General features: G+C 39.6%; 1 protein-coding gene across 1 annotated transcript in view; it reads left to right on the top strand.

The window, feature by feature from the left end:
• The window catches only part of DENND5A (DENN domain containing 5A), a 68449-nt gene that overhangs the window by 4656 nt on the left and 36542 nt on the right, over positions 1-27251 (top strand). The window contains exons 2-5 of the mRNA XM_027737392.2: positions 14533-14604; positions 15207-15316; positions 15995-16655; positions 23581-23768. Coding sequence (XP_027593193.1) covers positions 14533-14604; positions 15207-15316; positions 15995-16655; positions 23581-23768 — 1031 coding nt within the window. The remainder of the gene's footprint in view (positions 1-14532; positions 14605-15206; positions 15317-15994; positions 16656-23580; positions 23769-27251) is intronic.

The raw sequence follows: 27251 nt of genomic DNA, 5'->3' as shown, positions 1-27251 counted from the left end.
AGCATAACAAGAGTGGTTATGAGTAAGGCATCTGTGGCAAGTAGCCACTCTAATTATTGCTGTGGTGTGAAATTTTAAAGGAAGTTGATACCTGGTGTATGGTATTCACCTAGCTCCACTCAACCTCACCAGTAAGATAAAAATGTTGTCTCACCTCATCTCTCTGTAATTGAAGTATAATTGTTTATCTATTTTATTGGCTGCAGATTTAAAATGACAGCTCATCTTCATACATTTCCTGCTGGTAGGGTTTATTTTAACTGAATTCTGTATCAATATAAACTTTAAAAAAAGCATGGGTCTCATGAAATGATTGAAAATATTTGCCACATATATAATCTGATAAAATCACTCAGTATTTTGGAATTAGTGTAATATTTCCATTGTGGTAGTCCATGAAGTAATGCTGTTATCAGCATCTGTGTTAGTTTCCAAGTTCAACACACTTAAATATTTGAAGACTTTTATTTTGCTGCAAAGGTATTTGTAAGGGGTAGCTAAAGGGAAAGAGGAGGAGGAGGAAGAATTTAAAGTAACAGGTATAATTTTCCGACTGACATTTGACCTGTTTTGTAGTTTATTCTTTTGGGCACTTTTATGTTGGAATTAAGACATGGCATTTGGGGTTGGAGCCAGATGTGATTCCTGCAGTGAAGCCTTTCTACAGTACTGTTTTTTCCTTGGGTAAATAGTGTGTGATTAAATTTCTCTGTATTTGCTGTGGTGGTAGTACCAACACTTGCTGCAGAGGTGAATTGCATTGGTGGGAGCCATTGCTTGATTTTTTCAAAGGCTGAAGTATTCTGTGATTGTGTGGTTTTGTTTTTGGTGAGGTTTTTTTTGTCCCTCTTCCTCTCTTTTTCCATAATGTGGATGGTATCCGTGCAAGCTTCCCACAGTTCCTGATGGTGGGCCTCTTCCCTTGGGGATTCATTCTGAGACTGAAAGGGAGGGTTTTCAGTTTCTTTGCCTCCCTGAGATTGCTGACCAAGGTGGTGTTAACTCTGTGGGAGGCCTCTCAGTAGCACCAAGGCTGAGACCACAGGATGTTTTCACATAGATCACTGTGGATGGGCAGCAGATAGCGACAACTTTTGGCTGGACTTACACTGGCACATGTGAAACATTTTAATCCAGATAATACTTTATTCCAGTCTTCCCTACCCCCTCTATCTTTTCCCAAGGAGCTGGAGCTGTTTGCCATGTTTGAGTGCCAGAAAGGTCTTTTGTCTCTTTGGGAACTGAGGCAGACGTGCTGGGGTAGCTGATATGTAGAATAAAGAATGGCAGAGCTGATGTAAGGGGGAAGCAGCTGTACTTTGCTGAACTACATTTGAAGCCACAGTTTATTGGTGGTGTTTCTGTAATGCCAGTCTTGTCATTATCATGTTTGTATTTTAGGTTAAACTGAGCTGTGTGCTTTACAGAATCATCCCCTCAAAACTCACAAGGCTCTTCAGTCTTCCGTCCTTCAGTATTCAGTTCTAAATTTGGTTTACTTATAAGGCTCTTTGATAAGGTGTGGGGGAGGAGAAAGGTTACTCTTGATTTGAGAGTAAACTAAAGATGCTAGAAGTGTCTAAAGAACTAAAGTTTACAAGTCTGTCTTCTAAGTCTTTTTAAAAAGCCATAGGAATGGCTTTTTAAAGCAAGTGAAATCTTGACCTTGTACATGTAGTTTCTAGTGGAGAAGTCAAGGCTCTGACATTTTGTTTTTAGTCTCAAATGTGATTAATCAAATGGTCTTAATAAAGCAAGGCATACAAAGATAGGTTGATTTGGCTTTTTGTTTTTTTGGGGTTTTTCGTGTTGTTTTGTTTTCTTTGCAGTTTGTTTTGCAAGAGAGAAGCTACACAAAGGGAAAATCTTAAGTGGATGGGAAATACTGCCATTTGCAAATAATAAACTTTTTTTCCGTAAACCTTCAAGTTATTGATCCTGTAGTTACAAAACACCACAACTGCTTATCTGCCTGTTGACTTAGTGAAGTCCTACTTGAGTGTTCTTGGTAATGACTTCTCAGACTTATCTTTTGAATTCCCTCTAACCTGCAGGGCTCATGTAGCAGAAATGATGCACACAAAGTGACAGTGTCAGAAGCAATTACTTACTGATGCACGCTGTGCAGTAATTACTCTCTCAATTTCTTGACAACCATTTCAGATTTGTGGTTTGTAGTGAAGTTTGCAGCGAACTGGAATGCTATCCCTGTGAGGCTTAAAACATTATTGCACAGAGAAATTATCAAGCATTCTGGCACAAATTGATGAATGATGAAGAGCTTACTTGGAGAGCTTCTGCTCAAGGCAGTTTCTTAGTCTTTCGAGGAAAATGCTACTTTGGTTGTGGTTTGATGGGCAAGAGACCTTTGGTTTCAAACTTTCCTGTATAAGGGTGGAGTATCGCCTTTTTATTTAGGTTTTTTTTTTGTTTCTTTGACTGGTTGTAAAAAAACCTGCACATTCAGGTACAATGTGTACATCTGTATTTACATATTTAATGTACATATAGATACTGAAGCATTTTAAGAAAGAAACTTTATTGCATTTCATGGATAAGTGATCTGCAGACAGATAACATGGCAGTCAAAAGCAACCTTTTAATTTTCACGTGTAGCGACATTTCAGTGTTCGAGTGAGGAAAAAAGTTGGTTTTACAGAAACATATTCTTTCAGCATGACTTCAGGTGAGTTTAAAAGAGTTTTTTTGCAATTGTAGTTGCCTGTTTAGGTCCACAGTTGCATTCTGTTGCAGAAAAGTATGGTCAGAGATCTTGAGGTCACCGCAATGTACTGATCTGTGCATTGCTTCTGTCCTCTACAAGCATAAATTTTTATGAGCTTTTCTACTATTTACATATTTTACTTATTCCTCCTTAACTTGATACTTTCAGCAAGCTCCCTTACCAACAGTTGTTTCCTGGGTTTGGTCCCCAGGCCCAGCAATATCCTACTGAGCTGTCATCAGAGTTGCATTGGGGAAGAAATAAGTCCCTTAAGTTAACAAGGTTGGTGCCAGCTGTAACCAGCATAAGCCTGTCATGTCCCTTTCTGGCTCTTTTATGTGTGTGTTCTGGGAGCTCGAAATATGAAATAGCTCATCCAAAAGTTTTGCTGAAGGCTGGTAAAATTTCTCTTTATCGGTATCTTAGTCACTTCTGAGATTTAATCTGGCAGAGATTTTATGGCAGCTGAGACCATTCGAACTGTAAGTTGTTGTGGTCTCTCTTTCCCTGTCCTTACTGTGGTTGTGGCCTCCTGCCTCCTTCCTGTTCATGAGGACTCACTAGTCCTGTTGGATGTGGTTCAATCCAGTAGGATCCAGGGAGCACTGGGCCTTGTTGTGAGGCTGGTGATGCACAGCCATGGATTGGCATAGGTGCCCCGAAGCACAGCTCCTTTGGGGGCCATATTCAACAAGTTCTTTAGACTGAAATCCATGTGAAGGATCTGCAGAACACTGACCAGACAGACCTCTGAGGAGTTTGTGATCTCGAGGGCATAAATTACCTTTGTTCTCTGAGTTGCTTTAATGTTGCAAGGTCATCACAGGCATTGAGCAGTGGATGGATGTTCCATGTTATCATGTCTGCTCTGGAAGTGTGCTCAGGATCCATGCACTGTCCATCCCTAACAGAGGAATACCAACTTTGGATGTGTTAGTAGCCTTGAGGATATCTGCCATTTTACAGCTTAGGCCTCATAAACAGGGTCTAACCTGGACTTGAAAAATGAAGGAATCTGGATATATCCACTGAATGAGGTGAACTGAGTGGTGTTTTGATCATTCCAAGAGTAGTCCTGACTCTGTTGTGCTTGAGTGGCAGCGTGCTCTGGGAAGTCCTTTTGTGGTGTGTATGTGTGTGGGGGTATTTGTTAGGTTTTTTTATTTGCGTATCTTTTTTTTCCCCTTTCTGTCATATAAAGTCTTCCACAGTTAAAAGTATATATAACATAATGTTTTGTTTTCCTCAGGCTTGACCAGGGAAGGGATTTAACTCATAGTTTTGGTCTGTGGAACCACAAGCCATCATCTTTGTTTATGATTTTGATCAAAGAGGCGATGCGCAGTTATAAGTGGTTAACTTTGACCTGAGACTTGTATTTTCAGGACTGGATAAAAGCACTGGACTTTGTTCTTCCTATTCTAATCAGATTTTCATGTTGAAAATGAGTTTGTTTTTTTTAACCAAACATGAATCATGCCTCGTGGAGAAGAAGGGTAAGCCTGATAGCTTGATAGGCTTACATGTAAAAAGGAGAGAGCTTAGGCGGTGTGGTAGGTGAGATAAAGAAGGATATAGCCAGAGCAAAGATAAACTTCAGAGCCTGTCATATCTGTTGATTAAACTGTCAGCACATCTGATTAATTTTCTGGTGTTAGAAATCATTTCTATCAAGCAACTTGACTTTCTTACAAGACTTTTTTTTTTGGAGGGAGCAGTTCTTATTAAGGCAGGTTACTGCAAAACACTGTTTTCAAAGGTTAGATAATAAAGTGAAGCATACTGGGCAGGACTGGTATACTGAGATGGTTGTACAGCTGACCTTTTTGTATTTTGCTGACCTCCGTATGTTATTGAAACCTGCTTGACAGACTTCATGTGTCCTTTAAAATATGTCTTTCCTTTTCAGTGGGAAACCTCAGTGGTATCCCGAAAGAATAGAAGTATGTGGTTGAAGGACTGGACAGATGCTTCAGTAAGATTTTTCCTTTTACACAGCTTTTGCACAGATGTGTTTCCGTCAGTCCTCTGAGCTGGAGGGCAATGGGAGCACAAAAAGTAGGGACATTTGACTGGATAGGATATACCACTGTAAAAAGAGACCCACAGTGCTCAGGTTTTCCTGAAGCAGTCTCACTGGATCTGCCAGTCTTAGATGGGCATGAGGAGAACAGCTGGTTTCTATGTTAAATATACTTAAAATATGCTTTTCTCAGCTTCTGTTGTATATTGCTATAATTGTATTCTATTCCAAAGGTAAGCCCCTCCTTTCCTTTCTTGGTGTCTTCTGTTGCACATATTTCAGATCTATTGTGTAATGGGCCTGTCCCCCCCAGCCCATATGGCTGAGAACACGCCTGTCATTGTGACTCGTAGGGCTGCTTCTGTTGTTTAATTGGAAACAGAACTAAATATCTTTCTGGAAGTCTTTTTGGTGTGGCTAAAACAGAAAAGTGGTTTAGTAAAACAATTCTGGTTTTAAGACCATTTCATTGAAAGTTTCTGCCAGGCGGTCTTGATTAAAATACACTGTGTCCAGCTGCCTTACTGTGGTACTTGCAAAGGAGTACAAAAAGAAAAAATAAAGGAAAAAGATGTTTAGGATGCTTTTAAAGATGCAAGCTGAGGACTTTTTCTTATTTATTTTTTAAAAAGCTGCTTTAGATTCTTGATGGTTTCTTCTGCCACTTCCCCGTCCCACCTCTTCCCGCCTTCCTTGAAGCAGCACCAGAACAATAAAAACAAAAGCTTTTGGTTTCCTGACCTTACAATCGCAGAATGCAGATGGGCTCAGCTGTTTTTCTGTGGTGCTTTAAATTCATTGTTGCAGCATTTGAAACTATTCCAGAGTGTGTGTGGCAATACGTTTTGTTATCGACTAGATGAATGCTGGAACTTAAATGATGAATGGATATCTATTAACTCCTAGATTTTAATTTGCCATAGAGGGCTTGGAAGAATTTATGATATTGAAGCAATGAATAATCAAGAGATTATTTGTATCCAGTGGAGTTTATACTAAATATCCAGTTAGTGAAATGAACTCTCGTTTTTTATTTCACTTCACAGGGAGTTTCTTCATGTTACAATTTTTGAAACATTACTGTTCTTGAATTTTGGAAAGCAGAAGAAAATGGGAAAACAACAGGAGCTTTTACAGTCAACAGATTAGGGTTAACTCTCTTCTTTGTCTTTCTCACCTTTTTAGAAACTACAGTAGGAAGAATTGTCCATTGAGTGTTCACATGTATGTTCAAAGGAATGTGTTCTCCTGGGATTGGGATAAGGGATTGTTACAAGCAAGTTTGGCTTCCCTAGATGACAAACAGGAAAAAAATAAATTAGAGCCTTTTGTCGCTGGCTATTCTCTTCGTCTTATCTCCACCTCCTCCAAAGCAAGTCCTTCAGCTTTTATAGACCAGGGATTCCACTCCACCCAGCTTGTATTTCAGTTTCTCTTAAGATACACACCTAAATGTGTTCGTATCCCATATTTGCACCTTTGTTTCAGAAAGGCAGACGGGACTTGCTTTGCCTTTGAGGTGTTCTGTCAGGGCAAGTGGAACAGTAACTTTCAGGGGAAGTCCCAGCTGTGAAAATCATCTGTTACAAATCCAGCAGGATGATGGTCACTACAGACAGTGATTGAAACACCCGATTCCAGTTGCTTCAGCAGCAGTGCTGCAATAAAATAAAAGTGATCCTAAAGATTTTTCTCATGTGGATAATTTGACCTGCTTTAAAAAGTGTTAAAAATCCCAATTTCAGTAACAAATTAAGCGGTCTAGCCACTGCTTGAGCCTACACTATGCCAGGTGGTCTTATCCCAACAGGGGGGAAGGGGGAATAGAAGTGCAGGACAGAGGGTTTATGTGTTGCAGGATAAAAGGCAAGAATTTGTCTTTGTGTGTATCTGAGCAAGAGGTTTGCTGGGGAAGGGAGTCCTCTCTAATGAGAAATACGTGCAGCTCTGCTTAGGGAGGAAGAACTGGAAGGAAGGAAACAAGTCATAATCTGAAAGCATTTGTCTATTGATGGAGTGGCTGTTTGTGTACAGATTTGGCAGCTGCAGCTTTTCTTGAGTCATGGTTTTTATTCCAAGAATTCTTGTTTAATGAATTTCTTACCTTAGTCTGCCAAACTTTGGATATTTATTTCCTGCATTGTAGAGAGGTGTGTTTGTTTTTTTTTTGCAGTTATATATGGGTTAGTATTTTTTAATAAAATATTGGTTTAATATTTGTTAAAGAAGGAATCAGAGAAATTCTCTGTTTTATTTTAAAAATAAATTCTTACTATAATATAATTACTGTAATTCTTACTAATTAATAGCTCTCTAGGTATGTATTGAAAGGACTCTAATATTAGACTGTGGGGTTCTGAAAAGTCAGAATGGTATTGCTCACCAGAAGGCTTGGTCTGAGGACGATTGCTGGCAGAACTGGGAATCCTACTGCTGTTTATGACATTAGCTGCTGGGTTTAGATTTAACCTAATTCTAAGTGTTAATTGTATCTTGGGAAATAATTCAGACTTTTTTTCCGTTGTTTTAGGCCCTTTGACAGGCATGGTCTTGCACTTAATCAGTTTTCACCCAAAACCCAAGAATGAGAAAGATTGTTTTCAAAATGTCCTATGATGACCATTTTCACTGAATTATGGCTTTGTGCTGTATTACATTTTCTAACTCAAAGCAGGGTAGAATTATGCCTGTTCTCTGAGTACTGTTTATAGTTCATGTGCTGTTCAGATCCCCGTGTTGACTGACTTCTGACTTGGAACCAACACTTGTGAAATCCTCTACTCTTTGGCTGTCATAATCATGTTTGGTTGTAGGGTTTTGTAGGGTCTTTTCAATCCTAAATTCAGCTTCTCTGCTGTGCTAGGTAATACAGGGGAGCTGCCATAAGTGTATGGTCCATAGTTTCTGTTCCTGGTACAGAGTCTCATTGTTCTTATTCATTTGTTAATTACAGCAATATGACTGTTTCATGTTGAAACTGTTTTATATTTAGTTTAAGACATTCATTTTAGTGGCAGCAGGAATTAATATACAGCCTGTGTATGCTAAAAGATTTCAGTAAGTGCCTTTATGTGGAAAATATAATGTTAGTGTTTTAATTGCATACTATCGAAGATTTTTTTATTTGAAGATGTCATGCACACAGGAAGTGTACACCAAGACAGAATGAACTGAATTAATAGCAGGCTGTATCACAGGAATTTAAAGAAAGAAGCTGCTTGGCAGAGTGAAAGCAGCAAACCACTTAATCAGAATCAGTCGAGCTTTCTGAATGTCTTTGTTCTGTAATTATTTTGAGCATATCAGTGGACTCAATGAACAAATGAAGGTGGCAGTATTAATGATTCCTTAAAATCAGTCTTGCATTACCATTTAGTTTGTTTATTGGGCACTTTTTTCTGGTAAGCAGGGTAGCCTCTTCCTACTTGCTCTCTATTATTAGGGAAAATTGAGCTTGACTCTACATCTGAAATAGCTGCTCCAACACATTTTCCTATCTAGTATGCAAGGTGAAGTTCCTGTATACTTCTTAGTCTGGCATAATTTTTAGAGTTGCACCACTGCAGTCACTTACTAAAAGTTAAAACCAAATAGTAAATTGACAGCGTGTACAAAAGGCTGTGATTCGTGTATAAAAGATTTTGTTTGCAAAGTATACCTGGCTTGTTTTTAATCAAGTTTACCCTTTCTAATTAAGGACAGCTTAAACCACTGTTCTGTACTAGAGAACTTTATTACGTGAAAGCTTTTCACAACAGGGTGGGATTTACAGAGAAGAATGATTGAGGTATTGAAGAAAAAAATCTGGGATTAGAAGCATTCTTACAAAGAAACAAACTACTCAGGAGAGAAATGTGAATTGTTAGAATGATGTAAAAGTGTTCTTGGGAATTTGCATTGGAAATGTGCACGCAATCCATCTGGATGTGTGTTACATCTGTGGCTGTAAGCTATCTCAGAGGATAAGGATGATTGGCAGTCATAGCTTGAATTTCAGTACAGGTCTAGCTTTTATTTTATAACTCCACGTGGAGGTTTGACAGGAAATATGTTACTACTTAGCATGGCTACATGCAGCTAATAATAGTGATGCAGCCATAAATTGCACTCCTCTGTGGTTCAGGTTGTAAACAGAATTTTAGAAAAGTTGTAGTCAAAAAAGGGAAGGGAATGGAGTGAGAGGGAAGTGCCTGTAGTGGCAGGGGTTTCAGTTTGAATTTCCAGCCTTTTAAAAAGGTGTTGTTTTCTTCTTTTGTTTTGTTGAGAATTAAAAATGTCATCTTTTTCACATACAAATACACTGTTCAGTTGAAACTAATAATTGTTTATATATTGAGAGGAAGTGATAAGTAGGTGAAGTTGCAAGTTGTATGACCTAACCATTTTTCTTATTACTGTGTTGGGAAGGCCTTTTTTTTTTTAAATACTTTTCCTGAGGAGGAATACAGATGACAGTGGATCATATTTTTCTCTGGGTAAATCAGGAAAGAGCTAAAATTAGACCTTCAGAATTCATTCTCTTTATTCCCTCTCAAAGCTGAGGAAAGCTTTATACATGGCGTTTTGCAGGTTTTGAATTGAACACTTCAATTCATTCCAGCATCTGTAACTTGTTTTTTGTTTCTCTGTATAATCTTGCAGAAAAATGGTTTCCATTGATGTGGATAGTTTCAGGCAGATATTTCCAAAGCAGTGCTGTCCTGCACAGGTTGGAAACTCCATGTAGTATCTCTGAATTTTTAAGTCCTGATTCTCATCAGACCAAGACACAGACACTGCTGTCCCCCACTCACAGGTTGAGCTGCAAGAAGAGTAACAGAGGCGAGGACAGGGAGCAGCATGAAAGTGAGAGCCAGAGAGGTTGCCAGCCTACACTACAAATCCACATGGTGATATGGCTTATGTTCAGTGTTAGGTGACTCAGTCAGGTATGAATAAAATCAGGTGTACTTGTCAGCTGAGCTCCGCCTGCCCAGGAAGAGACAGGTCAGTCTTGGACATCCCTCAGAGCCAAGGAGACTTCCTCAGAGGTTATGTCTAGCTGGTGACTTCCCTTTTGGTAAGCAGGCTTAGTCTAATAACTTAAGTCTTTTATGCATGTCTTCTTAAATTATATGGTATTATGGTTTAACCCCAGCCAGCAACTCAGCCGCTCGCTCACTCCCCTTGGGTGGGATGGGCGAGAGAATCAGAAGGGTAAAAGTGAGAAAACTTGCAGATTGAGATAAAAGCAGTGTAATAGGTGGAGTAAAAGCCACCTGTGCAAGCAAAGCAGAAAAGGAATTCATTCACCACTGCCCGTGGACAGGCAGGTGCTCAGCCATCTCCCGGGCAGCGTCTAATGGTGACTTGGGAAGACAAATGCCATCATTCCAAACGTCTTCCTCTTCCCTCAGCATGCCACCATACGATACAGAATATCCCTTTGGTCAGGTGGGGTAGCTGTCCCAGCTGTGTCCCTTCCCAATTTCTTGTGTACCCCCAACCTTCTTGCTGACAAGGTGCTAGGAGAAGCAGAAAAGGCCTTGGCTCTTGTGTAAGCATCGCTTAGCAGTAACAAAAACATCTCTATATTATCAGCCCTCTGTTCAGCACAGATCCAAAACACAGCCCCATGCCAGCCACTGTGAAGAAAATGAACTCCATCTTAGCCAAAACCAGCACACAGGGTAACAAATGAGGAGAGAGCAATACAGGACTATGATGAGGCTGACTGCCTGCATAGTGTAACAGTGGGAATAGCTCGGGTTTGCCACAGTTCAGATGAATAAAATCTTTACAAGTCACTGATTGCTGTAGCAGCTTTGCTTCTTTCCCACCCTGTGGTGGAGCCTTAGAGGGTTGATGAAGTGTGAAAGAAGGGAGGGGAAGCAAAGGGCATTACCAAGCCAGATGGTGGTTACTGGTGTTGAACAATCTATTACCTGGCATGGCAGGAGCCAGCAGGTATCGAGCTGGGCCTCAGGAGGAGGGACAGCTTCAGGAGTTATCAGGTATTAAAACTCTACTCTAGTCCTGTGTTTCCTTCAGTGCACCAGTTTCAGAGCCTCTGTGTCTGCAGTTTACTCTTTGCTTCCATTATGTTTTGGGGGAGCACCATGAGCTAATTAAGCTGTTTGTGTGGGTAAATGGGATTAGCGAAACATCTTCGTTAACCCTTTCTTTATTCTCTATTTGTTTATTTTTAATCCAGATCGTTTTCACTGATCCTGTTTTGAGTGTGATATCACAAAGGGTGTTTTTTTCCAATGACAAAGAAATTCTGAGATTCTCTGCTTCAGTGCTATTCCTCTGCTCTGTGCAATCCTAGGGCTGCCCTAAACTGATGGTTTTGGATTTGTACAGAAATCATGTTTCTCTATGCATTTATATTATTTACATTGCAAAATACAATGGGATTCTTGTTGTTGTTTTGAAGGCCTGATGATGTTGGGAAGCATATTGGCTTGAAACTTCTTGAAATATTATTGTTTTTTTCTTCTTTTTCCTGAAATTTTATATGTTTACAAATTTCATATGTTGTATGACATTTCCTGAAAAATAATCTTGTGGTTGTAGCTGTTTGATTGTTGTTTCTTCTTTAAATCCAAGGCAGCTGAAGGTTTGTAGTCTGTGGGGCAGCTTGCATCTTGATTTTTGTAGAGCTTTTTCTGTGCTGTGGCAAACATCTGAGTGGTAAATGTGTATGTGAGGATCATCAAATGTATTTGAAAGACCTCCGTAGTCTTCAGCAGGCAATACTGTGTTCCATTAAAAAAACCCCAAAAGACCCTTTTACATGGAACTTGTATAAAAGAAAGAAATTATTTACAGAGAAATTTTGTTTAAAAATCTCTTTACTGTAACTCAGATAAGTAAGGGAAGTACTGTCTAGCCATCACTTCTGCTAGAGAGGAACATTATGAAAAGCATGATGTGATGATAGCAGTCCTTTGATAGCTGTTAAGTGTGAGGACTTATACTGAGTCTTAAATTTGTGAGATACATCATATTTTTATCAGTTTATCTTCTCTTATGTCTTAATTTTCTCAGTTGTAGAATATAACTGTCCATTTCTGCTGATGGTTTTGTCTTCTGTGTTTGTTAAACCTGCTCTTCAGTGTTTTTGATCAAAACCATTTCAATTAGTACTGAATTAATCAGCTAATTCACACAGAGACAGATCTTGAAACCTGGCATTGTTTTTGCCTGCTGGAGATGTGTTGGAATTGGTATTTTGCTGGAGCAGAGTGTTTGTGTTCTAACTGATCATAAATTTAGAAATTTAGGGTTAATTGCTTTTTGACTCCGGATATAAGCAAATACTGTTTGTGTGTTTCCCCCCCATCCCCTTGACTGGTGGCTGTCTGGTGACAATCACTGGCTGCTTAGTGGGAGAAGAGAAGGGAGAGCCCATGCAATGGATGTGCTGGTGCTCAGGTTCCCATCAGTTGTAATGGCAAGATAATAGGGTGTCCAGTGTCCTGGGGTTGCACAGATCACCTGGGTTGAACTTTCCAGGTGTTGGTGAGCTGTCCCTTGATGTTCCCTGCTTTGTTATCTTTGGAAGCCAGCCTGGCCCAGTCTTAAGGTCCAGTAGTTTGCAGTATTTGCCTCAGTATCGAGGCACTCTGGTAGGAGTAGTGTCTGTGCAACAGCTGGAGTGGCTCGATGGACTGCAGGAAGGCGCGGAAGCGTTGCCTTGTGTTTCTGTCCGGACCAGGACTCTGTGGTTTCCAGAAATCAATTTCAGCACTTTCATTAAATTATAGACCGACTCCAGCTCTAAAAAATGTGTGTGTTGGCAAGAATGTCTCTTGGGAGGAGATGGTGCAAGGCTGCTTAAAATAGATAAGCACCCATTCAGTGTTTGCTAGGGTTTGTTTTTTTTTTAATTGAAAGGGAAGAGCAGCATCATGTATTTTGTAATATTAATCATCTTGATGAAAGGGGCTTCACGTCACAGATTTTCTTTTCAAAATACGCACAACCACGCACATAGGTGACCCCAGTGACTGTGGGGTGTGGTTTCCAAGTTCCAGAGTAAATTTGGCCCTCAGGTATTTTCTCCCTTACACATAAGTGGAAGAAAAAGAAACAACCCAGGAACAAAACAGCTCAGTAGATGTCTAAAGTTTTTCCTCAATTATCTAAAAGTTGACATTACATCATCTGCACAGATGTAAATATAGAAAATAGTAGGTGTGTTAAATCTCCTGACTTATTTTTAAAACCTTTTTACAGAGGACTGTCTTTACTTCAGTCTATGTTTGTGTCAGTAAATAGAGATGTGACATTATGTCCATTTTTCTTTCTGGGAGATTGGAAGTTTCTTTAAATGCTTATTTTCATCATTTATGATTGTTTTTATCTACTGTAGAAATGCTGTTATCTTTTCTGTCTTGAACTCTGCTCTTTCACAAGATAGTTATATTTCAGTGAAGCTGTGTTCTGTTTTTTCCTAACTATTCCCCTCCCTATACATGTTTCAAATTTTCCCAAACATGCATTTTTCTCTCTCAACAATGGTATTGTTGAGTGTTATTGTTGAACAGATTAATAAATAATGTAGCTGCGTGGTTTTGTATGAAAATCAGCTGAACTGTTGCTTTTTCAGACAAATAGAAAAAAACAATCCCTCCTTCAATTTCAGTGCTATAAACCAGAGAATTAGCAAAATAGATGTGAATATTTTGGGTGTTGGGAGACCTGTCCTAGGTCCTGATTCAGCATAAGTTCTCTGTTTGAGGTAATATTCAAGATTTAATATAAACGAAATCCAGAATTACATGACGTCTCATCTGTCAAAGGACTTCTTAAGCGTTCGATGTAGAAATGAAGTTGTGTTGAGTGTAATGTGTTTGTCAGATTCTGTATTGTGGATGGGCAGTGTTATAACTATATCTGTGTATGGTTGCTTTGTGGAAGTAAGTGTTGTACCAAATAAAGGGTCTAACTTGGCTTAGAAATTGGACTTCAAGTATTACTGTAATAGTACAGAACAAATCTGACCAATTCTGAAATCAGTTTCTATTGCCAAGTAATTGCTGCGTGTAAGAAAACAAGTGAGGAACCGAAGTGTATTTTCTCTTTTGTCGGTGTTGCTGAAATAGTTCAATTTATTTAGAGCACATGATTTCATGCAATTGTGCCTGATTGTTAGTGCAGCTGTCAACAGCTGCATGCTTATTTAGCTAATTGCATTCTAGTAATATAACTAAGCTTATTTTAAGATGTGCAGTTGTGTGCTTTTTTTTTTTTAAGGCAACTACGCGCACTCAGAATATTTACTGCATAAAGTTCTGTGCTGTCACACTGAACCGTCATCGCTCTAGAGGAAATTTAAAAGCTTCTGAACAAGACCCTATCAGCCAATCTAGTATATGGATAGCATCTGTGAAAAGTTGGGCCATGCTGCTTAAATTCATACAGTTCTGAGGGCCTTGAAATGGTCTTGTCTTTGGGGTTAATTTCATCATCTACTCTTTGGGAATATTTTATACTTAACATGTAAAACTTTAGTTTCCCGAGCAACCAGTTCCTATTGCTGCATCGGTATTCTCATTGTGTGTACAGGATCGATGAGCTTCTGCTACATATTGATCATCTCCTACAAGAAATATGTACCTAAAATGAGAAATTTGTATAAGTTGTATATGTATAAAAACATATTAGGAGAGTAGACTATCTTTTATGCATGCTAATCCTGGATATTTGTATGATTTTTACTGGTATGTGTTAGCGACGTGATTACAGTCAACAGTATGAAATTTATAATGCAGTGTTGTTTTTATTTGTTATATAGCTTTATGCCAGTATATACAGGCCTCTAAAACCCGAGATGGTGGCAGCCGTTTCATTTCAAGTGCAACAGAAGGTAAAGGAAAAAGTGTGGGGAAAAAAAAAAAGCAAAATTCTTTGTTCATCTGATACTCTCTTCATGGACGTTTATGTGGTTCTTGATCTTTTAACCTTCTAGACTCTCTCTTCACAGCTAACTTCTTGCAATAGATGGTGAATACCTTATTTCCCTAAGTCTTGAAAACAAAATTAAGCAATCTCATGATGTCACTTGTATGTCTATCTAAAAGTTGCATCATCTTTGCATCTTGTCTATTTGTGCTTTTCTTCAGTAACAAAATTCCACTGAAACTGAAGCTTTAGTTATGTTTTAATGAGAATCTGAAATATGTGAAGAGTGGCTTAGAGAATTGCTGTCATGGCCACAATCTCAAGATTGTCACACTTAGGAAAAGCACAGATACTTAATGACAGAACTGTTACAGTGCTAATCCTTGCTAATATCTGCACTCTGACTATATGCTAACGAACTGTCTTGCATTTTCTGTTTCTCTTAAAAGGAGTGTGTCCTTAATTCACTTATCCTCGCATCTACCTGCTGATGTCCTGCTTTTTGGCCTTGTTTGAGTTTGAAAAGAGAATGAAATATTTACTTCTGTTTTTTTCTTTCATCTGCAGGGGAAAACTTTGAACAGACTCCGTTAAGACGCACATTTAAATCCAAAGTTCTTGCTCGCTATCCTGAGAATGTTGAATGGAACCCTTTTGACCAGGATGCAGTGGGAATGGTCAGTATCGCATAATGGCTTTTGTTTTTAAGACAAAAACCTACTTGAACAATTGAAGGCATTAATCTCTGTTCTCTTTGACAAAAAAAGTGTGAAGTCTGTTATGGATTGGAAATCATGAGTTTCTCTAAATTGGGCAGACTCAGAAGACCTTTTCATTAATTAGGGTATATTTGGGGAGAAATGAGTAAGTCCCTAGGAGAGTTTTTTTTGTTCTCTTCCAATTTTTTTTTGTTACATTCTAGAAAATTAATAGAGAAAGAAATTAGTCTGCAACGAATGAATCTCTTTTTTGTGCATGATCTTTCTGTTTGATGGAATGTGGTGCAGTTTTTTAATTTAGATAAAATATAGTACTTTTCTCTGGCAGGTTTCTGGTCTTGGTGACCAAAACACTTTTCTTTATCTGAGATTGTATTTTGTTATTTTATTCCCATTTGAGGCTGGTAATGAAACGGTTATGAGTTTCAGTAGAAACTGCATGCGGCTCCTTTTGTTTTTCTGATTTAGATTTGTATTCCTGTATTTTGTAGAAATGTAACACTTAATAGAATTTAAAGTGAGATGCGATGGCAGTCTGTGGATTCTAAATCCCATTTTCACCGGTGCTTCTGGAGGCAGAGGGAAAGAAAAGCGTGTTTTAACGGGTATTATCTCCCCTTCTCCCTTTTTTTATAGCTGTGTATGCCTAAAGGGCTTGCTTTCAAGACACAAGCAGATTCCAGAGAACCTCAGTTCCACTCTTTCATTATTACTCGTGAAGATGGCTCACGGACATTTGGATTTTCTCTCACGTTCTTTGAGGAGGTCACTAGCAAACAGATCTGCAGTGCAATGCAGACGTTGTATCATATGCACAATGCTGAATATGACATTCTTCATACCCCACCCACAAATGACAAGGAGAGCTGCAGCAGCACGGGAGACTGCAATGGCACCTCTGTTTCAAAGCTACAGCGTTTTAACTCCTATGACATCAGCAGAGACACGCTCTACGTCTCAAAGTGCATTTGTCTGATTACTCCGATGTCTTTTATGAAAGCTTGTAAGAAAGTGCTAGAACAACTTCACCAAGCAGTGACTTCACCTCAGCCGCCACCGCTACCTTTAGAAAGCTACATCTACAATATTCTCTATGAGGTTCCTCTTCCTCCAGCAGGAAGGTCATTAAAGTTTTCAGGTGTTTATGGACCAATTATCTGCCAGAGGCCAAGCACCAGTGAACTACCATTATTTGATTTTCCAGTTAAAGAAGTTTTTGAATTGCTTGGAGTAGAAAATGTGGTTCAACTCTTTACCTGTGCCCTCTTGGAGTTTCAGATACTGCTTTATTCACAGCGTGAGTACTTGGGTTTTGTTTTCTTACCTTGTAGTTGTACTGGCACAGGATCTTTTCATTCCTTGAATCCTGAAAACCATACAAACAACAGAATAGCTGCAGTAAAGTGGCATGAGCATGCTAATGCAGTCTGGCTGATCTGTGTGCAGGTCTTAATGTAAAGAAAAGAACTGGAGTTGCAAAGAGAGTGTTGCATTGGCTCTTGCTGTTAGATGCCTACCCTTAAAACTTTGGGCTTTCACGTAATCTCCTTTATTGATGGGTTGACCCATCCCTTTATTGTTGGCTCTAGAACTGTGCTGTTGGATAGAGAAATATACCTTCTTCCATGTTCCTCTCTAGCTGCTTAGTTGAATTCCTTCCTCTCTCTGCCAAACTACACATGTATTTCAAGAAGATACGTAGTTATATAGCCCCTTCTGAAGAAGAGTTAGCGGTGCAAATATAATCTTCTCTTAGAGTACCTAATGTAACATTTCAGTTGTTACTTTGAAAGATAATTACCTGAAAAAAAGTTTTGTTTGGCTGAATTAAATCCCAAATCTCTTTGGTTTAAATCCCAAATCTCTTCAAGGTCTCTTAAGGCCTTGAAACAGTTATTGCTGAAGCCAGGCAGCTGAAGCTTCCTTTGAAGAGGATAGGCAGCAACTAGGCTGAAATAGCATGTGTACCAATTAGTGAGTAGTGTGGGAGTGCTATCCATTTTCTATGTTAAAATTTGTGGATACTGGCCTTTTTACTATGCATCCTGTTGCTCTAACACAGAGTATGTGGAATTATGCCAAAAGATAATTTCTCTACTTTTTTTTGTCTCAAGCTGAGTAGCATTAATCCACCCCTCCATAATGATGTGGTTTAAGATAGACAGACTGCATTGTGAACACTGTTTTATAGTAATGATAAAGGAGCCTAAAAGACCCCAAGAAAAACCCAGGAATATGGATTTACTGGACAAATCCAGGAATACGGTGTTACTGAAATCTTTTTTTGATCTTTTCTTCCATTGAGCTGTCACAGAAATATGTAGAATACAAATGGCAACTATTTATAAAATATAACCTGCAGTTACTAGCAACCTCCTCCAAACATGAAGTGCAGATGTTTGTGTGTTGAGATCTGTGTATAGACTAAAGCCAAAAATGGATTTATGTGCACAGTCAAAGTCATTAAAAGTGTATAATGGCAGCAGGGTGTTATGTCACTGTTGTTGCATTGTATAAACACTGTGAATTACAGTAGAGAAACTGCACAGTAATTTAGATACAGTCAAAAAAACTTATTGAATTGTATAGTGATCTTGGATTTAAAAACCAAATTACTTTGCTTATTGTTCGTGGAAAATCTAGAAATACTTATCTAGAAGACAAAACTTCCTTTGTGATTTCTCCAGAAATGGATCAGGTTTGAGAGTTAGGGAGAGTTTGTGTGGATACCTGTGTCCTGTCTGTGGAGGATTCAAACATCAACCTCTTCCATCTGAAGAAGAGTGAGGTCCCGTTGGCCTGTAGTGATGCCCAAGATCTCCTGTAGCGGGATCAGGTGTGCCTGGATGGTGGGAAGCTCTGCAGGAAAAGCAGTGTGTGCACTGCCACGTGGGAACAGTTTTCCTGGATCTCTTCTCAGGCCATCCTGTTATGGGTACTTTTTCCTCCCAAGCTGGAGCTCAGCTCACTCCAGGACTAGTCCTCTGTATTCTGGGTTCTCTTTCCAAGTCATATTAATGGGTTCAACTTTCAGTCTTGGGCCCTTTCCAAGTGTCTGATCAGTGGCTAATTAAAGAACCTTAAAATAGCCCTGGAACACTTGAGTTTCTTGTTTGCAGACACAGACATTTGGAGTTCAAAGGGACCCATGATCAGTTAGGACAGTTTCTGTCCACTGTTCCTGTGCCTCACCCCAAGCTTCGGCTAGGTTGGGCTGTGTTGTACCTAATGGAAGTGTCTTGTCTCTCTATCAAGTTGTCACCTATAGTTTTTGCCTGAAAAGTCTTCTTTCAGTAGAAAAATAATTTTAGTTATTTGTTTGCTGACTTATGGCCCTCAGTTTTGGTGAACTAGCTGCAACATTGCCTTCTCGGTAATAGTAGCTGATGTTTTTTGAAACATAGCTTCTCTTAAGTACTTTCTGAGGGATTTAATCCCTGTGCCTTTTTTTTTTCTCTTGGGGAGTTTGTTTTTTTGCGTTTGTTGTTTTGTTCTCTTTTTTTGTTTATTTTTGTTTTGGTTTTGTTGTTGTTGTTGTTGTTGGGTTTTGTGTTTTTGGTTTTTTTTAAACTGGAATATGCTCCCAATATATTCTAATCTTTCGTCAGTATGGTTGAGTTAGACCTGGTTTTTGCTGTTTTAAAACAGGGAAGATTGAATGGAAATACAGGTGATGGTGCACTCAGTTCCGAGTGGTATCAGAAATTGCTTTACTTTTGTAAAGGCTTGTTCATGGTCTTGCATGCACACCAGTGTGAGGTTTAGATTGTTCTTCAGAATATGGATATTAAATTTTTTAATGTCCTTTGGGTTTGTTAAATCTCTTGGTGCTCAGATCCATGACATTTGAGGTGATTGAGATAATTTCTTGTTCTCCTGTGTCAGATGAGATTATGATATTCATTGGGTGGATTTAGATTTAGAACAGTATGTGTCAGGATAAGAGGGATTGTGAGATTTACTTAAAAAAACCAAACCAACAACAAACACACACAAAATAATGAAACGCCACCAAAATAAAACCCAAACCCTAGAACTCTTGGTGATCCGGGTTGGAACAAAAAAAGCATGACCAGCAGGTTGAGGGAGGTGATTCTCCCACTCTGTTCTGATGAGACTGCACCTGGAATAGTGTGTCCAGGTCTGGGACCCCCAACACAGGAAGGACGTGGGCCTGTTGGAGCGAGCCCAGAGGAGGCCATGAAGATCAGAGGGCTGAAGCACCTCTCCTGTGAAGGCAGACTGAGAGAGTTGGTGCTGTTCAGCCTGGAGAAGAGAAGGCTCCAGGGAGACCTTCAAGCAGCCTTCCAGTACCTGAAGGGGCTGCAAGACAACTGGAGAGGGTCTTTTTGTAAAAAGAGCATGGAGTGACAGGACAAGAGGGAATGGCCTCAGAGCTGAAAGAGTTAGATCAGATATTAGGAAGAAATTCTTTACTGTGAGGCACTGGAACAGGTTGCCCAGAGAAGCTGTGGATGCCCCATCCCTGGAAGTATGTAAGGCCAGGCTGTGGCCTTGAACTTAGAGCAGCTTGGTCTAGTGGAAGGTGTCCCAACCCATGGCAGGGGGTTTGGAATGAAATGAACCTTAAGGTTCCTTCCAACGCAAACCTTTTTATGATTCTGTGACTCTAAATTTGCTGCCAAGTGCAATGCTTTATGAAACAAATTGTTTAGCATATTAAGCTGCAGTTAGTCCTTGGAATAGGAGGAACTTCACTTGGCAGTGAATGTGTTTTGGTTTAAGATTCCTTTGACATGTTTTTGACTTGAAGCCTGTGGAAATTCTTCTTTTGTCCCACTATATTGGCACAGCCTGTATGTTTTGGATTGGTGTGAGCCAAATGGAGAGAATGAATACCTCAATTCAACTGTCCTCTTGAGAGACCTGTCTCCCATTTGTCAAATGTTAGAGCCCTGTAGGTGCCTGTAAGAGAGGGAAGAATCTGAAGCTGCTGCTGGTGCTGAGCCAGTGCCGAGGAACTGTGGCAGAGAGACAGTGGGGCTGGAGGCCTGCAGTAGTGCCCTTACCAGGTTATTCTGTGGGAGCCCGTTTGCATTCCTGCAATTTATGTTGCTCTTGTATCTGTGAAATAGACTTATTCCTTATCTTGGAGAGCACCTAGAGAGCTCTTCTGCAAAGTGGGCACTGAGTTGACAGCTGTGAAATCTACTTGGAGGTGATTTTGCTAAAAAGCTTAAAACAAAAAATGGAAAAGTGTAATGCACTGCTACCACAGACTGTGATTTTGAACAGTTTTATTTGCTGAGTATTTGCTGTCTACTGCCATTTAAAAGTACAAATAAAGGGGGGGGTTTCTGCTTTGCTTTTGAATCATTCCTCCCCATCTTTGTTTCACTTCTTTAAAATTTTGTTAATTCGAGAGATTTAAAGTATTAGTTTAATTTCTTTGCAGTCTTAGTCCTGTGCTGCCTAACTCTCACCTCTTACATAGAACACTTTCTTCTTATGCCTTCACTGATTTAGGAAATTTGCTTATTGGTGCAGCCACCTTGAATCAGCCTGTCAGACACAGAAGTGAACACAAATAGGAAGTACTTGACCCACTGCTTCTACTAACCACAATAGGTTCTTACTGCAGTTACAGGGTTTTTGAAGTTACTTGTGAGTTATTTGACAAGTACAGCAGTATTTCATTATGATCCATGAAGTAGGAAGGTTAAAAGGAAAAAATATTCCAGAATGTGATCATAAAATGGTTTTAAATTTGACCAAGTCAGAGAATTTCTGTAGGCACTTGACACTTCTCTCTAGTAGAATGTAAAAATGGAGAGGTGAAATCATGGTTCTTACGGCTGTCACCTTCTTCCCATCCTGCTCATTCTGATTCAAGAACAAGAGCAACACCACTTCTTCACTCTTTTAGGTTTTTTTGTTGTTGTTATTTTAAAATCTTCTCTAATTCTTTGTTACTGGAAGTGTGCTGCTCGCTTCTTTTTTAAATGCAGAAAATCCTCCATACCCTTTCAGGAAAGGTTATTTTGGTTTATGTTTGTAGGCTTCTTGCCTTTGTCCTTGGCTTTTGCCAACAGCTCCTGATGTGGACAGGGCCTGCAGAATGCAGTCATTGTTACTTGCAGGCTGCAACTGTGCAGGCCAAATAGTTGGGAATGGCTTAAGCCATGTGAATATCCAGGATCAGAGAGCTGCATCTGTAGATAGCTCAGTGGCAGGGGGTGGCTGCCCCGTGGATTGAAATTCTGAATTATTGATGTTACTTGGTAATTAATTTGAAAGGCTAATACTAAAGTTAGCTTAATGACAGAGGGAGAAGTTGTATTTAAATTAGCCAGCGGGATTAGACAGCGGGTTTTGTGTAGTAGGAAAACACTGTTTCTATTCTGAGACTTGTCCTTTCAAATAAACAAGCTGAATGCAAACCAGCTGGGATGTTTGTGTATCTATGGCTACATTTAAAGTTCCTTTTATAACTGAAGAAAATAGGGTATGGAATAGATTCTTCTTCTTCCCAAAGCTTATCATTAATTCATCACTTCCTTGCAGTCAGGCTGTGATTAAAGCTGCAAACCCAAAGTAGTTGTGGAGGCAGAAGCCAATGTCCAGGCAGAGTAGGGGAGTGTTGCTGGTGGTGTTCATTGATTGTCCCCTAGTGTGTTTCAGTTCAAATAAGCTTTTGGCAAAAACTTTATGAACTGTTTAAGCTATTCTCATTTGTTTTGACTGGAGGCTCCTCAGGTCATAGGAGTTCTACTGCGGGGCAGTGACAGGTAGCTCCACGCAATGACCTTTTCCACTAACACAGTTTGATCTGAAAAGAAAAAATCAAAAGCTTAAGTTGCAGAATTATGACTGATGTTAACAAAACCCATGCTGAGTTCCTTTTGGGTTGTGGGATTCTTTGCAGACCCCAAACTCCGCAAGTTTGTCCTCAAACAAAATCAATCATGAATGCCAGGAACTGAATTTCTCGGCCCTTTGTCTTCTGCTATCTGAAGTCTGACTGGAGGCTGGCTAAAGGATAGAATCAAAGCCATAACCTTGGGAAGTGCACAGTTAAGCTTAATTTTTCTCCAGAGTGTTTAGAACAAATGTTATTCTTGCAGTTTTCATCTCCCCTCTGCATCAGTGTGCGACAGCTTCAGAAACCTCAACACTCGAACCTGTGCATTCAAGTGTCTTTTCCAATTTCACAGTGTCTCTAGTTTTATGAACACGTAAGGAGAAGACATACATACCCCATACCCCAGCACACAGGTTACTGATTTTTTTCCCTGCCTCTATTTTCCCTCCCTTTGCTGGCTGGAATTGAATATTATCCATCCTATGTTTGCAGTTTGTGCTCTATTTATAGTTTGACTGAAGGTGGGAATTGTCCTAGTCCCAGGAGTTTGTTTTGCACTCTTTCCAGCCTGGCAGCTTGAGAGCAGTCTGCCTATTTCAGCAGTGGTATTAGAACACACTCTCTGAGTTCATCTGGTGTTCCCTCGCCCTTTATGGTGCCTAGATACCAAAACCCCTTAAGTCTGTAGTTATAGGAGGAGGGTGAGGTGTTGGCCCAGCATCCTGCAGTGTGAACTGCTCTAGCCACCAACTATTAAATAAAAAGATCTTTTGACATGCTGCATAGGTCCATTTAGCCCTGCTGTTAAATTCTAGGAGGAGAGGAGTTGTTTTTACATTGCACTGGGGCTTTGGTCATACATTGCACAGGAAAAACGAAGCTGATCCTTTTTATTTTCTGCATAGTTATTTCAGTCACACTGTTGGATTGGCTGCTATACAGCATGCTTTGCAGACATTTAAACACTCTTTTAAAAAATGTTTATCTGAGAGATACCAGATGCCTTGGGTTTCATCCAAGGCTTCCATAGAAAGTCATAAGCACAGAGAAAAGAAATTATTTCCGATGTGTTTCTTAGCCGATTACAATACTGCTTCTGTTCTCAAGCTGGTGCTCCTGGTGACCCCGGTGTAGGTGACAGAAAGTGACTTAGCATGCATTAAGACTCAATTTGCTCATTTCCATATGACTTGTGGAATGACCTACTTTGCCTTGAGCTCTCTTTGTTGTTTCAGCAAATGTGCTGGGTGTGCAGGTCTGGGCTTTCATTAAGATGCCACTCAGCTAGTACTGGGTTTTGTGGTTTCTGTTTTTAAGCAAGCTCTCATGTCTTTAGCTTAAATTAATTTACTTAAAAATATTTGTGAAAAAAATTATTTTTTTTCTTGATCTTTTTCAGATTATCAGAGGTTGATGACTGTGGCAGAGACCATCACAGCACTAATGTTTCCATTTCAGTGGCAGCATGTCTATGTTCCTATCCTTCCAGCATCCCTCCTTCATTTTCTAGATGCTCCAGTCCCTTACCTCATGGGCTTGCACTCTAATGGGCTGGATGACAGATCTAAGCTGGAACTTCCTCAAGAGGTGAGAGGAGCTCATCTTGATTGATTGAATATTGTCCATGACTATGAAGGGAGTGAGAAATGAGCCAAAACACTAGTGCTAACTCTTAACAGCTACTGTCAAGTTGTTGCTCTGGCTCTGGTTTTGGATTGGTCTTTATTCCTTGGAAATGCTAAGGAAAATCTGGTGAAATAGATAAAGCCTGCTTTTGAAATTGTGTGCTCTGATAAAATTAAACTGTAATTTTACAGGAATTGATGCATTGGGCTTACGGAAAGAACATTTTTTTTTTTTTCTGCAAAACTTAGCCCTGTAATGCTGGGAAGTGCAAGGAAGTGCAGTGTGAATTCCCCAGCTGTGGCCAAAAGGCCACACAGCTGCTTCTGTGAGATGGTGAATGAGCAGAGCTCTGCTGGCTTCAGTGCTGTGCTGGTTCCTGCCTGCACAGGGTTAGGCTGGGTTTCACTGCACTGAGTTTCTGAGCTGGGGTTGGCTTATATGGACCCAGCCTGCCAGGTGTCTGCACAGAACTGTTTCAGATTTTCTCCAGAACGAATGCTTCAGTCTGCAGCAAAATGTCAGCATACACTGGAGCAAACTGGTGCTAACTGGGGTGGGGCTGAGGAAGTCCTCCCTTGTAGTGAGGCTCTGGTAGCAGCAACCCCTGTGTAAAGGAGAAACAAATGGTCTGTAAAGGTTCTGCAACTCGTACATGGGGCTGGGACTATGGTCAGACTTCACAGAGGTTGCTTTCCTTTTATCCCAGTGTTTGCTTCACAAGTACTCTTTTGAGGGATGTGCCAAGAGAGTTTAAGAGCTGGTTGTGAGGATCAGGGGACCAAAAGTGGCTGAGCACTACCCAAGGTAGCAGAGGAAATATCCGGCCCCTGCTACAATCTGCTCACTTGGAGGTGTAACTTTGCAGGGGAGGAACTGGGTAAACCATGGGAACACCCCACTTAGAGGCACTGGTAGGATTCTCTAACCTCTGCTGTTTTCTCTGACTGTTTTCTTGTATTACCATTTACATTTCTGGGAAAGCAGAAGCGTGTCAGACGCAGGGTTTTGTGGTGGTGGTTTTTATTTTCAATATCAGGCAGTGCTGCAACATAGCTTGACACAAAAAAACCCTCTTTTTAAAAAAGCTGCGTGAAATTAGACAAGATATTTTTGTGAACCTCCAGTCTGGTCTCCATGCCAACACTGCTCTTTTTCTCAAATCCATATGCTGGTAGTTTTCATTTGTTTTTCCTGGCAAGTTCAAAGGAAAACTTTTTTCAAACTGTGTTATTTTTTTATGAAAACTGAAGTATTTAATCTCTTGATTTCTTTCTTTTCTCCATCCCCTCCCCCTTTTTTTTCAATGGCGTAATTAATAACACAGTAGTGTATGTTCTTGCCATGAAAACAGTCTATTGCTTTGGTTTACTACATTTTTACAAAATTTTGGCTGTACTGACAGGCCTAATTAATATGGTTAGTACGCTTCTTAGAGAGAATAGCTGATGAAGTAAAATGTATGTGTGGATATGCATGTTAATATGCACCATGGCTGTTTTCACTGTTACCACAAACTCCTAAAAGACTGCCCTCCTTTTGTAAAGAACTTCCTCTTTTTAAAATCACTGTAATACTTCCAACTAAATGAACTAATTTTAACTTCAAATAGGTATTTCAATTATTTAAAAGGTAAATAGTTTTTGAAGAGTTTTATGAGCTTATTTTTGAGGTTTTTAAAGGAAGGCAGTTGATCTATTTTTAGATGTCAAAAATGAAATCCAAGTAGTATTAAAAGATAATCTGACACCTCAGTTTACATTTTGTTTTAGAGGTATCCTTTTATGAAGGTGGAGGAGTAGATTTTTAATAGTACCTCTCAGAGATCAGAATTGTCTGGGAGGGGAGGACACACAGGACAGATGGCAGCAGCAGCGTGCCCGTGTGGTGGAATTTGCTGCAAGACTTGTCCTTCTGAAGCTTCAACTTTTCTCATTTTTATTTGAAGAGTGAGCTCTTAAAACTTTGTACATGATGAATATGACTTAGTCTGAGAAATCCCCTTGGCAGTCACTGCTGAGTAAGGACTGTTGAACTCCTCAGCCCTGCGGACTGGGAATGTAGTTATGGCACAGAAATGGGCTTGAGACTTTAAGTCTCTTAGTAAATAATTAAGAAGTTATCCTATACCAATAGATTGGCTTATTCAAGAGGCAAAGTAGCCTGGGAAGAACAAGAGCTCACTGCTGTTGAGACTTTCATTGTAGAGAGTTTGCTTGAAAAAAACAACTAACCAACCAAAAAAACCCAGCCAATCAAAACCTCACAAAACAAACACTCTCCCCATGCTCCTGCCACCCTGGCAAAACCTGTGTTGCAAAAAGAAAATAGATGTATCATTTTAAAATGTAAAGCAGAATTCAAAGTGCATGCTGGTCTCACTATGTGAAATTATTGGTCAGTATAAGGATTTCTCATATTAATAATTTAATCAGTCAGCTTTAATATAGTTAACATTGCAGATTACAGGTTCATCTTAAAACTACTTTGCTTTATGATTAGGCTTTCAGATACCCTTCACTTTAAGTGCCAAAGGAGCTCTACACTTAATTCCTGACAGAAACTGCCAAGGAACATGAATAATGTGTTGTTGTAGAACAGCAGAAGAGGGCATATGGTTCCATTATTTGTACTTCAATAAAGACAAATTTATCGTCAGTGACAGAAGGGATATTAATATTTAACATTGCTTGTCTCTAAAGTTTGGAATGTATATGAACCTTTATGAAATCATCAGGGTTATATGAGGAACTCCTTTAGGCTCCTGATTCATACATGCAGTGAGTATCAGAATTTTCCTCACTTATTCCAAAGGGTATATAAAGAGCTGTTCTGTGTTATAATTTATTCTGAGTTCTGCAAAAAAATTTTTTTTCATTGTCTTGGAACTGCATGAACTGCATCTCTGTTGCTAATCTATTTACATGGATGTGTGGGACAGCTGCTGTTAAAGAAAGCAGTGTCTAAATTAGACAAGGGCCAAAGAGGTGAGCTTTGAGAGAAAATCTAATTAGTGCTTCTCAGTTGAAGGGCATTGTGGAAAAATATAATATTGCTGTCTAGCATACCATGGATATCTCAGTGTCACTGTAGACTTCTTGATTTTGGTTTTATAATGAAGTTTTAAAAAGACTGATTTGTCTTGCTCGAAGTGTTTTAGGCTAATATATGGGAAAATACTGTCTGTCCCAACTTGGTTAGGTTTGGTTTGGCTTAAGGCTTGCACACATGTGCCATAAGGCTTGTTTTGGTTTGCTTGTGGTGGCAGTCTCCCACATTTGGTCACACCTGGTACTTCAAGGCAATGCTTTATCCTGGGAGCCTGGAAACTCACTTGTATCCTAGAAGTTAATGCTTTGTCAGGTGATGATTAAAATCTTCAACAAAACAGCTGCATTAGTACAAAATTCAAGTTTAGACTATCCCTTGGGTGCATCAGAAAACAGT

Source organism: Pipra filicauda, unplaced genomic scaffold, assembly GCF_003945595.2.
Source record: "Pipra filicauda isolate LSUMZ 115617 unplaced genomic scaffold, ASM394559v2 scaffold26_size5592650_pilon, whole genome shotgun sequence".
Lineage (NCBI taxonomy): Eukaryota > Metazoa > Chordata > Aves > Passeriformes > Pipridae > Pipra > Pipra filicauda.
Note: the sequence above shows the minus strand (reverse complement) of the source record. Positions and strands in the feature narration are given on the sequence as shown.